The sequence below is a fragment of the Vigna unguiculata genome, chromosome 5 (genome assembly GCF_037176805.1).
Source record: "Vigna unguiculata cultivar grain cowpea cultivar isolate G323 ecotype 2 chromosome 5, ASM3717680v1, whole genome shotgun sequence".
Classification (NCBI taxonomy): domain Eukaryota; kingdom Viridiplantae; phylum Streptophyta; class Magnoliopsida; order Fabales; family Fabaceae; genus Vigna; species Vigna unguiculata.
Genome location: NC_140796.1, coordinates 44754198 through 44769166, shown reverse-complemented (window position 1 = coordinate 44769166; position 14969 = coordinate 44754198). Strand labels below are relative to the sequence as shown.

Here is a 14969-nt window from a genome sequence, read left to right as displayed (position 1 = left end):
ATGGTTTTATCTATTTTAGGCATATTTTGCCTACAATCTTAAGGATTTAATCTGAGAAATGATACTCACTACAACTTAGAGAAAGAACTACACAACAAAAACCCCTCTTCGTCTTCGGAAGAGAATGGAATCCCTTGCCAACGTTTTGTTGTCGCTTCGTTTCATTCTCAGCTTCCTCGTTTGTTCTATTTCGTCGTTCGTTCCCTTGATGATTCGATCGCACTTCCGATTCCAATGGCAACAGTTACCGACAGCAATGACAACAATCCTGCACCGGAAAACCCTAACAAAACCCTAGACCCCACCTTACCAGATCCGGTCCTTGTCGCCACTGAGGCCGTCGACTCTACCAATGCCTTAGAGTGGCAAATGACGCCATGGCCAAAACCGTTTTAAGTACTTCTCCTATGCCTCGTTCATGAAATGGTCCGCGGTGGATGTTGTCCACGTGGCGATACACCGTTGGATGCCGTGTTTTTTCGCCTTGGGGTTCTTTTTCATCATGGGCGTGGAGTACACGCTTCTCATGAGCCGCCGTTCGACCTGGGTTTCATCGCCACGCATCACCTTCAAGGAGGCTGCTTCCGATCAACTTCTTTCTCCATCTGTTGTACATGCAAAGAGATATATCGTAGCAGAAATAATTGTTCGTGATGAAGGCGTTGGTTCACATTGGGGGAAATTTGTAAAAAGGGGTCAGTTTCGAGGTGTATTTGTAAAAAGGGGTCTGTTTCAAATTATATTGCAAAAGTGGGTCGTGTTGTCCGGCGAGAGGACGACATTAAGGTGAAGTCGTCCTCCCAGAGGCCAGTTTCCTTTTTTTTTTTTTTAAATGAAGTCGTCTGACTTCCGGCTAGTTTCTGCATGTAATGTGCTGAAGTCGTCTGGCTGGAGGCTGATTTCAGTTTTTTTTTTTTTTCGTTGTATTTTTATTTTATGTTTTATAAATTTTCAATTTTCAGTTTTTTCAATCATTTACATTTCTTAATTTTTTTTATAGTATATTTAATTTGTTGGCATTCTTTTATTAGTATAATAAATTAATTTAAAAAAATACATCACATAATAAAAATAACATAATAAAAATTCACAATCAATACATAATAAAAATGACATAATAAAAATTACATAATGAAAATAATATAATAAAAGTTACATGAAAATTGGATAAAGTAATAAATTATTGACGGTAGGGACAGTTGCCCCTATGATGTCCTTCATTTCTACAATATGAATATTTGCTTCGTCTGTTTGGATTTGGTTCATCCATCTCATTATGGATTATATTAGTTGGTGGTCTTCCCCTTACCCTACGACGCATGTTTGGGTCTGGAATAAAATTTGGTCCGGTGTATATGAACCAATATTCTTTATTCCTAACCGGATGAAACTGTATTTCATATGCTTTGTTGATGTTGTAAAGGCTATAAACTAGGTGGATGTATGTGGTTAGGTCTATATGTGAGAAAGAGCAAACAGCTATTACGTGATGACAAGGCAGTCGAACAGCTTGAAAATGACCACAATTACACCACCAATCATTTAATTTAACTGTAAAAGACATTGGTAGGCGGTGATCATGTGGAGAAAACATCTCTTAAACTTGAAATTCATTATTGTCTCGTGAGTATCGACGCACTTGACACATTCCCGCTTGTTGTTGATTTTTTCTAGTAATAGTATTAATTTCCTCGGGATACTGGTGGCCTGCTTGTAACATGGAGTCTGCCTTAACCCCTCTCTCATCAAACCATGATGCGGTCCTTTCAAATGTCGCCTTAATTAGAGCACAAATTAGTAATGAACGAGCTCTTTTCAAAACAGAATTCATACATTCTGCCAGGTTTGTTGTCATGTGTCTGAATCTACTACCCCCGTCGTAGGCCTGAGTCCATTTTTGTAGTGGTATCCTATCGATCCAAGATACCACTTCTGGTGAATGTGATCTCAAAGCCGCAAATTTAGTGTCGAATATGGGTTGTTTGACCTCGTAAGCTGTAAAAATGCAATTATATTAGTTAATTTAATTATCGAATATGGTGACTGAAAGAAAAATTTTATTACCCATATTCTTTAACCGGTTTTTCAATTCGTGATTCTTGAATTTTTTGTTGAAATTGGAAGCAATATGACATATGCAGTATACTGCTAGTATGGTTTGTTGTATGGATTGTATATTGGTTGGTAACCAACTCATCTTCACTGAAATCAGACAAAATATATGGATATTGACTTTGTCCGGCCATTGCAAATTTGGTGAAGAGTGAATATTTCATAGGGAAGGATAATATGAAGGTGACAAAAAATATATGACTTCAGAACTGTTTAAATAAATCGATCATCTACAATGGGGTTTAAATCGTGTGTACAACAATAAACAACAGTTTCTTAATAAACAACAATTTTAATGCACACAGAAGCCGATATTAATTGAAACGGTTTCTTAATAAATACCCCCTTTAATGCACACAGAAGCTGCCATTAATGGGAACGACTTCACTAATAAGCAATCAGCGACTTCGTTAATAACCCAACGACTTCATTAAATCAGTCAGCGACTTCATTAATAACCCAGCGACTTCATTAAGGACCACGCGACACCATTACACTGAAACCGTCACGGGGCCTGGCGACATTAATTGAAAGTTGTCCGCACCGAGCACGACTTCACTTTGGTTTTCGTCCGCTTTGATGACGACTTCGCTGTCCCGAGGCGCTGCCACCATCACACGCGCGAATCTACGCGCATTTATTGCATCTTTGACCATGCTCGTGATATATTTATGTCCTGGCTGCACCACTTTCAAACATAAATTCAGGAGCAACAGTGGAATTCAGAGATTCCTGCTTTCCCTATGCCATGCACACTTTAAATTTTGCATGTAATAGTATAAATAAATGGCAGCTTTTATTACTTTTCTGAATGCACGAAAATAGTCAGTAACAATTCACGGAATTAATTATGGACTGCACGAAAAAATAGTGCATTGATGGACAGCTACATTGTGCATTCACGTGAGTGTTGGTATTGGTTAAATAGCTTCAACTTGTGCCCATTTCCATCACTTTGGTTTGTGCATTGTGTTTGCATTGGCAGAAAATTTGTTCAAGTTGTGCGCGGGGAGTATTCAGTTTTCAACACTTCATCAATCTTTTAGTTGCTTCTATTTTCAAGGTTTAAGTATCATTTAATATTTTTAACTTCATTAATTTGCATACGTATGTTCTAATTTTCGTTTACCATTTCTAAACATGTTTAGCATGGTGGGAAATGGACGTCTACCTCGAGATATGTCACTACTCCGACTTCAGCACGAACATATCACTCACGACTTATGGGAAGGACGAGAACGAGTTCTTAGATCGAGAAGAGCTGGAGTTTGGATACTAAACAATCAAGACATATTTGATCCCCGTGTCATAAATTTAATGCATCAAGCTGGATTCGGACACGCCTTGTACATCCCAGATATGGATGCCAACCACTTCCTCATCAGTTCTTTATTAGAAAGATGAAGATCAGAAACTCATACATTTCCCTTCCCCCATGGAGAAACCACCGTGACACTAGAAGATGTAGCTATCCTCCTTGGCCTACCAATAGAAGGAGATGTGGTAACTGGTCCCACTACGGTTGACGACATATTCACCACCTTCCATGAACATCTAGGTGTCATTCCATCACCGACGGTGATAAGGGGGAACTCAATTCGAGTATCTTGGTTAAACACTACTTTCCAACAGCTTCCACCCAATGCAAACAATGAGGTTATTGCTCAATATACGAGAGCGTACATTCTCACATTGATTGGAAGCATTTTAATGCCAGACACGTCTGCAGCTAGGGTACATGTCATGTATCTACTTAGGCTAGCTGACTTGGATGTCGTCAGAAATTATAGTTGGGGCTCTGCAGTCTTGGCTTGTCTATATCGTTTCCTAGATCATGGCATTCACCTACGCCAAGAAAATATTGGTGGATGCATGATTTTGTTACAATGTTGGGTTTGGGAAATGATTACTTCTATAACCCCACCACTTCAACCTTTAAGTGATCAGGAGGTGGTTGATGGGGATGGTTTCCCTGTCTGTAGAAGGTAGAAAGCTAACCTTTAAATTATTTTTTTCCTTCTCATTTAACTAACTTTAAATTGCAACATTTTTATTTAGGTGGATGAACGTAACGCATCGGATAAATCCAGCTTCAATTTCAGTTACTGATTTTTGGTTGAGATTTGATCAAATACGTACAAGACAGGTAATACTTAAGGTAATTGCAAGTTTTTTGTTTTTAAAAGTTTAAAACTAATGTCTACAATTTGGTTTCAGTTCTTGTGGAGGCCTTGCATTCAACCCGAACTTAGGCGATTGATTGTGGTTGACAACCCTCCGGTGTCCAGAGCAACAGTACCAATAATTTGCTTCGCGACAGTAGAAATCCATCAGGCGGATAGGGTGATGCGTCAATTTGGTTTAAGACAAAATATTCTGCCTGAGCCGGTTAACCTGGATCAAGTTCACAGGGATGACTTGAGGGGGAGAAACGACAAAGATTGGGTGGCGCATCATCACCAATGGATTGCAATTTGGAATGATCGTCAAAATCGGATCATTCAAGGTACACCGTTCAGCGGAAACGGTCATTTGCGTGATGAAACACCGTATATGCAGTGGTACATCAACCACACTATCCATTATATATCTCCATCAGAATTTTCCGACGATGAGGTTATTTATAATACATTTGTAGTACATTTGTTTATCATACATACTTATTCATGGCAATAACCATGTTATTTATTTTACAGTACGACATATCACAAGAACCTTCTCAGCCTGCTTCACAACCCTACACTGCCCATGTTGGGTCTTCTCCAGATTTCATGCATCATCACCAACCCTTTTTCGGATAGTCCCCTATAGGTCAAGGTCAAATGTTTGGACATTCACATCCTTAATTTGGCAACCCATCAAACACCTCATTCCAACACATCCCTTCCTCATACGGTTTCTTCCCGCATCAGTCAACTTATGGTGCTGGTCCATCACATATGTTTGGAACCACAACCATGACACCACCATCTACCTATTATCTAGGATCTTCATCATCAATGTCATTCTATCCTCCGCCAATGCCTTCCCAATCACCACAAATTCCTCAAAATGTCCAAAGTCAACAAGATGAAGATGACGATGACGATGATGAACCACAACAACAACCACTAACACGTCCCAACAGACCCAGAAGAAGACCAACATGTGGAATCGGAGGACATAGATGACTGTTTCATTATTTTCATGTTACTAAATTATTGTATTTTAATTTTTAATCATTTAAAAAATATATTAAAGTTTATTTCTATTTATTCCCATTTACGGTTAAAAAAAAACTAAAATGAAGTCGTCATCCGCAAAGACGACTTCACTAACGCCAAACCAAAAACTGGCCTTCAGCTGGACGACTTCATTTAAAGAAAAAAAAAAGTGGAAACCGGCCTTTGGGAGGACGATTTCACCTTTAAAGTCGTCCTCCCCTCTGACGACATGACCCAGTTTTGCAAATAAAATTTCAAACGACCCTTTTTTACAAATTTTTGGTCAAAGTGACCCCTTTTTACAAATTTCCCTCACATTGGCGTCTCTTTGCGACGATGTGGTGTTTCCGGCGGTGAGAGGGCAGGATCGAAGGCCTCATGTGCGTGAGCGTCTTGACGTAGTTGCTGGAAGAAGCCCACTGGATCTTAATCAGCGTCCAGGAGATGTGAGTCGCGTGTGAGGCGACTACGACAAAGGTTTCCATGGGCGATCTTGGAGGCTACACATGGAGTCCGACCAGTGATGCAGGGGTTATATGAAATGGTGTGGCTCGTGTGAGAAGAAGTATGACGGAGTTGCACCTGTTGAAACCCACTCCGAGGAGGGTTGAAAGCAAAGTCCGACGAGCATGCAGGGAGGAGCTGTAGTGGTCATTGATGCACAATCTATTCTAGAGCTCGCGTCTTTTGGCCTAACGCACGTGCAGCGGTTTCACATGATAGAGGAACATGCGAGTACGTGCGGTGGATGATGTCTCCAATGGCAAGTGATGAACAGTTACGCTATGGAGTTTGTCATATGAAGAATAAAACTGCCCTACGTGCCTAAGAAAGAAGTTACGAAGAAAAAAAAGTTTTAATGCATGAAGTTACGCATATGCTGGTAGGTCCCTTTGTTGAATAAATTTAATTATTTGAAGAAATGGTGGTGATCAAGGTGTGCATTCCACGGAAGTGGCATATATTCAAAACTTAAAGTCTATCATATTAAGGTGCAACGTTGGTCCACAATGTTAAGAGATGAAAGTGGGCTTTTAGAATGGACTTTCGTGAGAGCTCATCTTCAAGGATGGAGTTATTCGGTGGATGATATCATCAGGTATTTATTTGTGTGCTAATCATAATATTTAAGATTGTGGGGGTAAATAATTTTATTCAATTATTTAAAATAAAAATAAATAAATGTGTGAATGAATTTAACCCATTTTCAAAGGAAAATAAAATAATTATTTGTGATGGCTTTTTCACCTGATGATTGATATATGCAATTTGATAGTTTCTAGAACTAAGTTGTTTTAGAATTTTATTCTAAAATATAAGTTGTTTCTAGATGAAGCCATGTGATTATTTTTTAAGATAAGGAAGGGTGATAGTATTACTATTTTAAAAGTGTTCTTGAGAAACTTCTTAGGAAGTTTAGAAATTATAAATAAGTGAATATCTCTTATGATACTAATTAAAGAAAAATATAGGAGAATTATTTTCTCAACCTCAGTATGCCCAAATAGTTGGGAGCTTACTACATGTGATGGTCTTTTCTAGATCTAGTGTTGTTTATGAAGTAAGTAGACTGAGAAGATACACTTAATATTCTAATTAGGAATATTGAGACTTATGAGACGCTTAAGAGATTCAATGGAATATGTCATTGAATATAGTGGATTTTCCTATTGTACTAGAAGGGTATAATGATGCTAACTGAATCTCTGATTCAGACGAGACAAAATCCATTAGTGGTAATAAATTCACACTTAGGGGTAGTGTGATTCTTTAGAGATCAACCAGGCAAATGATATTGCTAGATCAACAAGAAATGTGAGTATGTGGTTCTTGAAAGGGCTGATAGTGAAGTTGAGTAGTTGATGAACTTTTTACCTAACATTCCACTAGGAATGAAAATATATTGTGATTGCCAATCGGCAGTAGCTACTGAAGAGTGAAACATTGAGTATGTGAGTATGTGAAGTCAAAATAGAATCTAGTAGATCCTTTGACAAAATCCTAGGATGAAATATGATTATAGAAACATCGAGGGGAATGAGACTCAAGCCATTTGAAACAAACAAGTGATGGTAACCCAACCTTTGTGATTGGAGATCCCATGAATAAGGTTCATATGGGTAAGAACAAGTCACTTGTTAGTTCTAATAGCACTAAATTAATTGATTGATTTTAATCAATTATGTCCATTCCTATGGTGTATGTGAAAGTGCTAGAGATTGCATTATTGAGAGGATAAACTTTGTAATTAAAATTCTTTGAGGTGGAAGAATTTTAAACAAAGTTTTAATGATTTTCATATCCTTTATGGGTGGTGTATGATTTGCAGCATACACTTGATGAAATCACCTATATGAGTGTCGAGTGGGGCCACTTGTATGAGATATTGGCATGATCTCTAGAGCACTCATGAATACCGGGCACGCGCATGGCCTAGTAGCGCAACACAACGATAACAGCAAGAATTGTGGGGGTGTATTGTGATTGATACAACGCTAACACACGTCAAGTGTCCTTGGTTCATATAGCTTGCTATACCAACTACACTGTGTGTTAAGTTTCTCAATCTAAGACTGGTTCATATAGCTTGCTATACCAACTCTGATGCATTACATCTAATATGAGACCCAGGATTTTCTTTCTTTCTTTCTATCTCTTATCTTTTGCAATATGTGGGGGATTGTTATATATTTATAATAATATTGCAAAAATAATAGTCTTGCAGTTGCTGCAACGTGAACAAGTCTCCCTCCTTTTTAGGATGGTGCATGTTGTTGCAGCGAGATCTCCTCCACATGTTAATCCCACATCCACATTTTATGGGATATTATTTTCCACACTAGACTTCAGTTACAGAGATTGGATTTTTTTCATCACCTATAAATAGGAGCTTAAATCCTCTTCCAAGACAGAACCTTTCTCATCTCTCCTTTTCTTATTTCTTCCTTTTCTCTTCTCTTATATCCTGGATTACTTATCTTGCTAGTTTCTACTATCCTCGGGATATATCCGAGATGTTCCTGTTGTACCTGGGTTTGCGCATATACTGCAGATAAATCCTTAAGGGCAGTGTTTTCTACACGCCTCAGGAATTCTTTTTATTTATGGTTTTATCCATTTTAGGCATATTTTGCCTACAATATTCACGTTTGTATAAAATCCGTGAGGATATGGTGAAATGGTTTGACTAATACAAATTTATACTTTAAAGCTACAAGAGATGAAGAATATCTCCCCTGAAATCCACAAAAAATGACATCTCCTTTGAGTCTCAAGAAAAAGAAGATATCTCTTTTGAATCACAAGATGAAGAAACAACTTTCTTAAATCCACAAGAAATAAACATCTCCTTTGAATCACACAAAAGATAAACAACTTCTCATAACAACAACAATAACAACACTCAATCACATGAGAACCCACTTGATGAAAGTCATCGACGCTTGATTTTTCAAAACTTTCCAAAAAACAGAAATTAAAATAAATATAAAAATATAAAAATAAAAATAATTATGAACAGATAAAAAATAATAAAAATAAAATAATATTTTTTTCTCCACCAACTCTTTTGTTGACTGCCTCTTCTCCACCTCTTCCTCCCTTTCTCTTTCATCACCTACCTTGTTATTTATTCTGGTAAAGTAATCACTGCATTTGGTTTAAAGAGAAATTAATCTCCTTTGATTTGCTATTTTAGTTTGATCAAAGTAATAATTGTATTTGGTTTGATTTGAAATTAATCTCTTTAGTGTGTTATTTTAGTTTGATATGAATTTCTCGTTCGGAGATTTTTTTTTCTTTTTCTTTTCACAGTAAAAGGATAAATAATGTCACTAAGTTAGAGATGTCAAAATGGGTTTCAACATGTGAGCCAACCCGGCTCACCACGGGTTCGAGCCGGGTTGGGTTGAGAAAAATTCAACTTTTTCAAAAGTGGGTTGACCCACTTAACCCACCAACATTTTTTTACAATTTTTTTTTAATTTTTTTAATTTCTTTAATTTCTTTTTAATTTTTTAAATTTCTTTTAATTTCTTTTTAATTTTTTTAATAATTATTTACTACTTCTTTTATATTTGTTCATAATTTAATATTTTTAAATACTAGAATGTTGCTTAATTATATTTGAATAGTTTGAATGTTTAATTAATTTGATTGTCAAGTTATATATATATATATATATATATATATATATATATATATATATATATATATATATATATGTTGTTACTTTAATCTTTAACTATAATCTTTATAGTAAATTACTCAAGTAACCGTCTTATAAACAATTTTTTCTAAATTAGCATGAAAAAAATGTATAGTTTTTTTATTTATATTTTGTTGAATAGCATGGCAGAAAATTTGTAATATTAGTCATGCTTTCTTAGACTAATGGATACTTTCTTGGAAATAATTCTTCATATATTGGTGGTGAGCATGATCAAAACATTGATTTTACTATGATTGTTATCTCAAAGGTTACTTAAAAATTTATTTAAATATTTGAATACTAAAAAAAAAATATAATTTTTTTAGGTGGGTTGGTGAGGCAACCCACTTAACCCACCAACCCGTGGTGGGTTGAGCCGGGTTACAAAATTTCTGGCTCACCAAAAAGTTAGCTGGGTTGGGTTCACTCATTTTCAACCCGACTAGTGGTGAGCCGACCCCACTTTGACATGTCTACACTAAGTCATTAAATATTACATTATCTTGTAATTTTTAATTTATATTACATATAATAATAATTTTCTAACACTATTCATTCATTGTTGCGTTATATATTTATTATTCAGTCCAATTTTTATGTTTATCCATTTGCTTTAAATTTTAAATGTTTGTATTTATTCAATTTTATTTTCATACTTTGTATATTCTGATCTATACACATATATTTATATACCGTTAAACCTGTATATAATTTTGGAGTGTAACATTATTATATTGTTATTATGTAATTAATTTGGATTTCTTATATATTTATAATTGTTATATTTATATGTTCACAATTTATTATAATGGATACATTATTATTTTTAATAACAATTTTTTAATAATTTTAAAATATTTATAATATAATATATTATTTAATGAAATTATTGTATTGAATTTTTTTTCCTGAATGTCACAGTTTTTTTTATTTATTAACGAAACATTTGAGTAAAAGTTACTACTGTCTAATATAAGACAGACAAATAAACATTTATATATTATATACTATACATTATTATTTTTTTAAGTTTTTTAAAAGAAGAACTTTCCTATTCATATAAAGTCATATTATATCTACATAAATTAAAACAATAAAGATAATATAAACATTTGTATAATTTAAATTACTAAATTACAGATATTACATGTGTTATATTTTAAAAATCACATATAATTTTATTTAAGTACTTCGTAACATAACATTCACATGTCTCATCTTATTTAAATTTGTACTCACATTAAATACGTAATTCTAATAATTTAACAAAATTTATTCATATATTATATATTATTTATCTAATTTAACCTTTAAAAAAACATTAAAATATATTTTTTTATATTTTTATATGAGAATTTATACTTGAATAAAAAATATTTTTTATATTATTATATATGAAAATTAAATGCTTCAAACTATTAAAAAAATAAAATACTGAAATGCCATTATATTGAAAACATAAACAAATATCTATTAAAAACTTAGAAAAAATGTAGCCATCATTTAAGTTGATAAAAAAAAAAATGCCAGGAAAATTGTCTTCACCAAAAGATAACATTATCAAAGTACGGGCGGCAAATGATGATGGTAGACTGGTAGTTAGCTACAAAACTAGCAGAGACTACTTTGTCAATCATATGATATGTTATGTCTGAACCACGTGCTCCATTTATATAATGCTTCCAACATTTTGGCTAACACAAGTCAATAAACCGATTATGTTGGAAAAAAAACAACTGGTTCTTGTGTTGATACTACTTTGCTGTGTTCCTTTTCATGTCCAAAATTGTCTTGGATTAGAAGATGAAATCAGCAGATCTCAATTCCCAAAAGGGTTCCTCTTCGGAGCATGCACTTCCTCCTACCAGGTTCATGTTTTACTCCAAACTTTAACTTTTCCCAGAAACATACCAAGTTTGTTGGAGTTACACAGTTGCTTACTTTTCCTTCTCTGTTTCTGAAATACTTAAAAGTTGCTGTTTTTATAATGGGGTTTTTTCTTCTTTCTTCTCAAATGAAAGATTGAGGGAGCACCTCTCGAAGATGGCAAGGGTTTAAGCAACTGGGATGTTTTCAGTCATATTCCAGGTAAGTTCTGTCGGTTGAATATGCAAAGTCGATCTCTTCATTTATTGTTGAGAATAAAGTTATGGAATTATAATGATGAACCTGAATGATCATTCTGCAATTTGATGAATTTTCAGGAAAGATAACCAATGATGAGAATGGTGACATTGCAGATGATCATTATCATCTATATTTGGTAAATATCAGCTTCATATTTTACCTGTTTTTGGTTTCACTGAATTGCTTAATCATTGTCCTTCTTACTTGACAGGAAGACATGAAGTTGATGTCCTCTCTTGGGATAAACGTGTATAGATTTTCTATTTCATGGGCAAGGATTCTACCTAGTATGTAATTAACAATACATGTAAATAACTGTCATGATCTTATCATAAAAAATTTCTGATGAATTTGGTCTTTATTAACAGAAGGGATATATGGGGGCATAAATCCAAATGGAATAAAGTTCTACAACAAAATCATAGACAATCTGCTGCTTAGAGGTGAAGTAAAATTGCCCATGGTTCTTTATTCCATAACTACTTTGTTTTGGCTTCATATTGATGGCATTCACTTTTAGCAAGACACAAGAACTAACTCACCCAAACTACAGCTGTTTTGTGGAACTTTATATTTAATGTTTGTGTTTATAACCGCATGACATTGTCCTAAGTTGTACCTAAATCTGAGCATGGTGTGCTTAATCCAGGGATTGAGCCATTTGTGACAATTCATCATCATGACTTGCCACAAGAACTGGAAGAAAAATATGGTGGTTGGCTTAGTCCCCTGATACAGTAAATGCGTTGTTCTTACTATTTCTTTCCTGTTATATACATATGCTAGTGATTTTGGAAATTTTCCACTTCTTCTAAGAAACTGTACTCTAAGCTGATTAATTCCTCAGGATAACTGTAGCCAGAAAGTTAAGCTAAGTTTACTGTAAAACTTTGATAACCGTGTATTCTTTTGTTGTAGGAGAGATTTTGTTTATTTTGCTGAGATTTGTTTCAAGAGCTTTGGAGACAGGGTTAAGTACTGGACTACCATCAATGAACCAAACTTACTTGCAGACTTTGGCTTTATAAGAGGAAAATATCCCCCTGGTCACTGCTCTCCACCTTTTGGAAATTGTTCTACTGGTAACTCTGATGTTGAGCCTCTCATTGCCATGCACAATATGTTACTTTCACATGCCAAGGCTGTTGAGTTGTACCGAAAGCATTTTCAGGTATTCGTTGTCACACTTTCTAGTTTAGGGGGAAAAGGGTTAAAGCCTAAGATGGGTTTCTAATTCGTAAACTAATCCAGAAAAAGCAAGGTGGAATCATTGGCATTGTTGCTCATACCTTCATGTATGAACCTCTTAGAGATGAAGAATGTCATAGACAAGCTGTGAAAAGAGTCTTGTCTTTTGTTGTGTCCTGGTAAGTTGTGTTAATAAGTACTATCATAAATCACTATGTATGTACTTTATTAATGAACAGATTAGCAGCACAAGAAAATTCTGATATTTTGCAGGTGCTTAGATCCCTTGGTTTTTGGTGAGTACCCTGCTGAAATGCGTTCTATTCTTGGGAGCCAGTTGCCAAGATTCTCTCATGAGGAGAAGAATCTCATAAAAGGAAGCTTAGACTTCATTGGCATCAATAACTATGGAACTCTTTATGCCAAGGATTGCTCCCTCTCTGCTTGTCCTCTAGGAGCAGATCGTCCGATAAGAGGCTTTGTAGAAACAACCGGAATAAGAGATGGCATTCCTATTGGTGATGAGGTACTATTGTGTCTTCCAACTGTTCTAACCCATATAAAGGATTGACACCACTTTTAATTCAAAACCTTAAAACAATGAGTTTAACTTAGACTCACTTGGACTATTCCCATCAGTTATAGGGTTTACTCAAATGTTTGATAAAGGAATAAACATTCATTATCTGTGATACATTTTGTTTTGTCCTAGTAGACAGGAAACCCAAGGTTCTTTGTGGTTCCAAGGGGCTTGGAGAAGATTGTAGACTACATCAAGACAAGATACAATAACAGGCCCATGTATATCACAGAAAATGGTAAGTGAAAACTAATATACATTTCATGATCTCTTTTTCTCCCATTTTGTTATTTTCCTGGGTTCTTCTTGATCAATGAATGACTAATGTAATCTCAAACACTTTACCTAAGGGACAAGGAACCTTAACTATTGAGGGTTGCTTTTCTGAAGGTATTAATTAATAACTCATGGATGGCCACTTGAAAATTGTTTCAGGATATTCATCACCACCAAAACCAGATGTGACAATGAATGATCTAGTGCAAGATTTCAAACGAGTAGAATACCATAAAGCTTACCTTGCAGCTCTGCTTAGAGCCATGAGGTATGATATGAGTAGCAACATTGTTTAAGGCCTATTCTTAGTTACTTTGTTGAGAAGGAGGATTTTGTTATGTGCAGGAATGGTGCTGATGTAAGAGGATATATGATATGGTCATTGATGGACAACTTTGAATGGGCAAGTGGCTATGATGTCAGATATGGTCTTTATTATGTGGATAGAGATACTCTTGAACGGATTCCTAAACTTTCTGTTCAATGGTTTTCTAGTTTTCTCAACAACACTACCAACACTGAAGAACAAGACTTGAGTGAGCAATATGTTAGGAGCAAAGATGCAATGACTTCTGGTTTCAAAGTTATTTGAACTAGCTGAATACTAGCAACATACTCTTTAGTAGCATATTTCATTGTTGGTTGAAATTTGTTGGAAGTCATAAAATTTTCTGGAACTTGGAATTTCTTGAGTGTCACTTGTGATTTAATAATATCAGAGTATGTTTGAAAAATTGTATCAGTAGCACTCACTCATCTTTTTGTTTATAGCATTTTTTGTTGAAGAATATGAACCAACAACCACAACATCAGCAAGCAAAAAGGGTCTTGTAGGAGAGACAAATTCACAAATTTGAACCACCATAAGCAAATGTTTGAATTCATTGTTGAACCTAGACAATGTACGACAAGCTCGTTGACAACTTTTATTTTCAAAACACTATCAATATCTTTTTTCTAATATGCTTAAAATCTCCTATATTCCGCAAAAACTAATGGTATTTTTTAAGTTGGAAGGATTTTCTAAATGCATATTTTTCTGAGATTATTTGGTGTCCTTTTCTTGGTTAGTGGTATTTCTTCATCTGCAAGAACTTACATGCATGGATAGAAAGAAAAATGCTACTTAAATGTTAGACAAGACCTATATTAAATAAAGTGTTTTGACATCACAAAATGTAAGCTGGAATAGCTCAGTTGGTTAGAGCGTGTGGCTGTTAACCACAAGGTCGGAGGTTCAAGCCCTCCTTCTAGCGTTTTTTTCTTTGTTTCT

General features: G+C 35.0%; 1 protein-coding gene and 1 non-coding gene across 2 annotated transcripts; both read left to right on the top strand.

Moving 5' to 3' along the window:
* The first annotated feature begins 11140 nt into the window (after window positions 1–11140).
* LOC114186318 (beta-glucosidase 18-like) lies at window positions 11141–14430 on the top strand. Its single transcript, XM_028074375.2, has 12 exons — window positions 11141–11393; window positions 11547–11613; window positions 11730–11788; window positions 11864–11939; window positions 12021–12095; window positions 12302–12389; window positions 12571–12823; window positions 12904–13019; window positions 13114–13366; window positions 13556–13658; window positions 13856–13964; window positions 14042–14430. Exons 1-12 carry the CDS (start codon window positions 11202–11204, stop codon window positions 14286–14288), a joined length of 1638 nt encoding a protein of 545 aa, XP_027930176.1. The 5' UTR covers window positions 11141–11201; the 3' UTR covers window positions 14289–14430.
* A 448-nt stretch (window positions 14431–14878) lies between these two features.
* Window positions 14879–14952, top strand: TRNAN-GUU (transfer RNA asparagine (anticodon GUU)). The gene has a single exon. It is a non-coding gene; the product is annotated as a tRNA-Asn (tRNA).
* The last annotated feature ends 17 nt before the right edge of the window (window positions 14953–14969 follow it).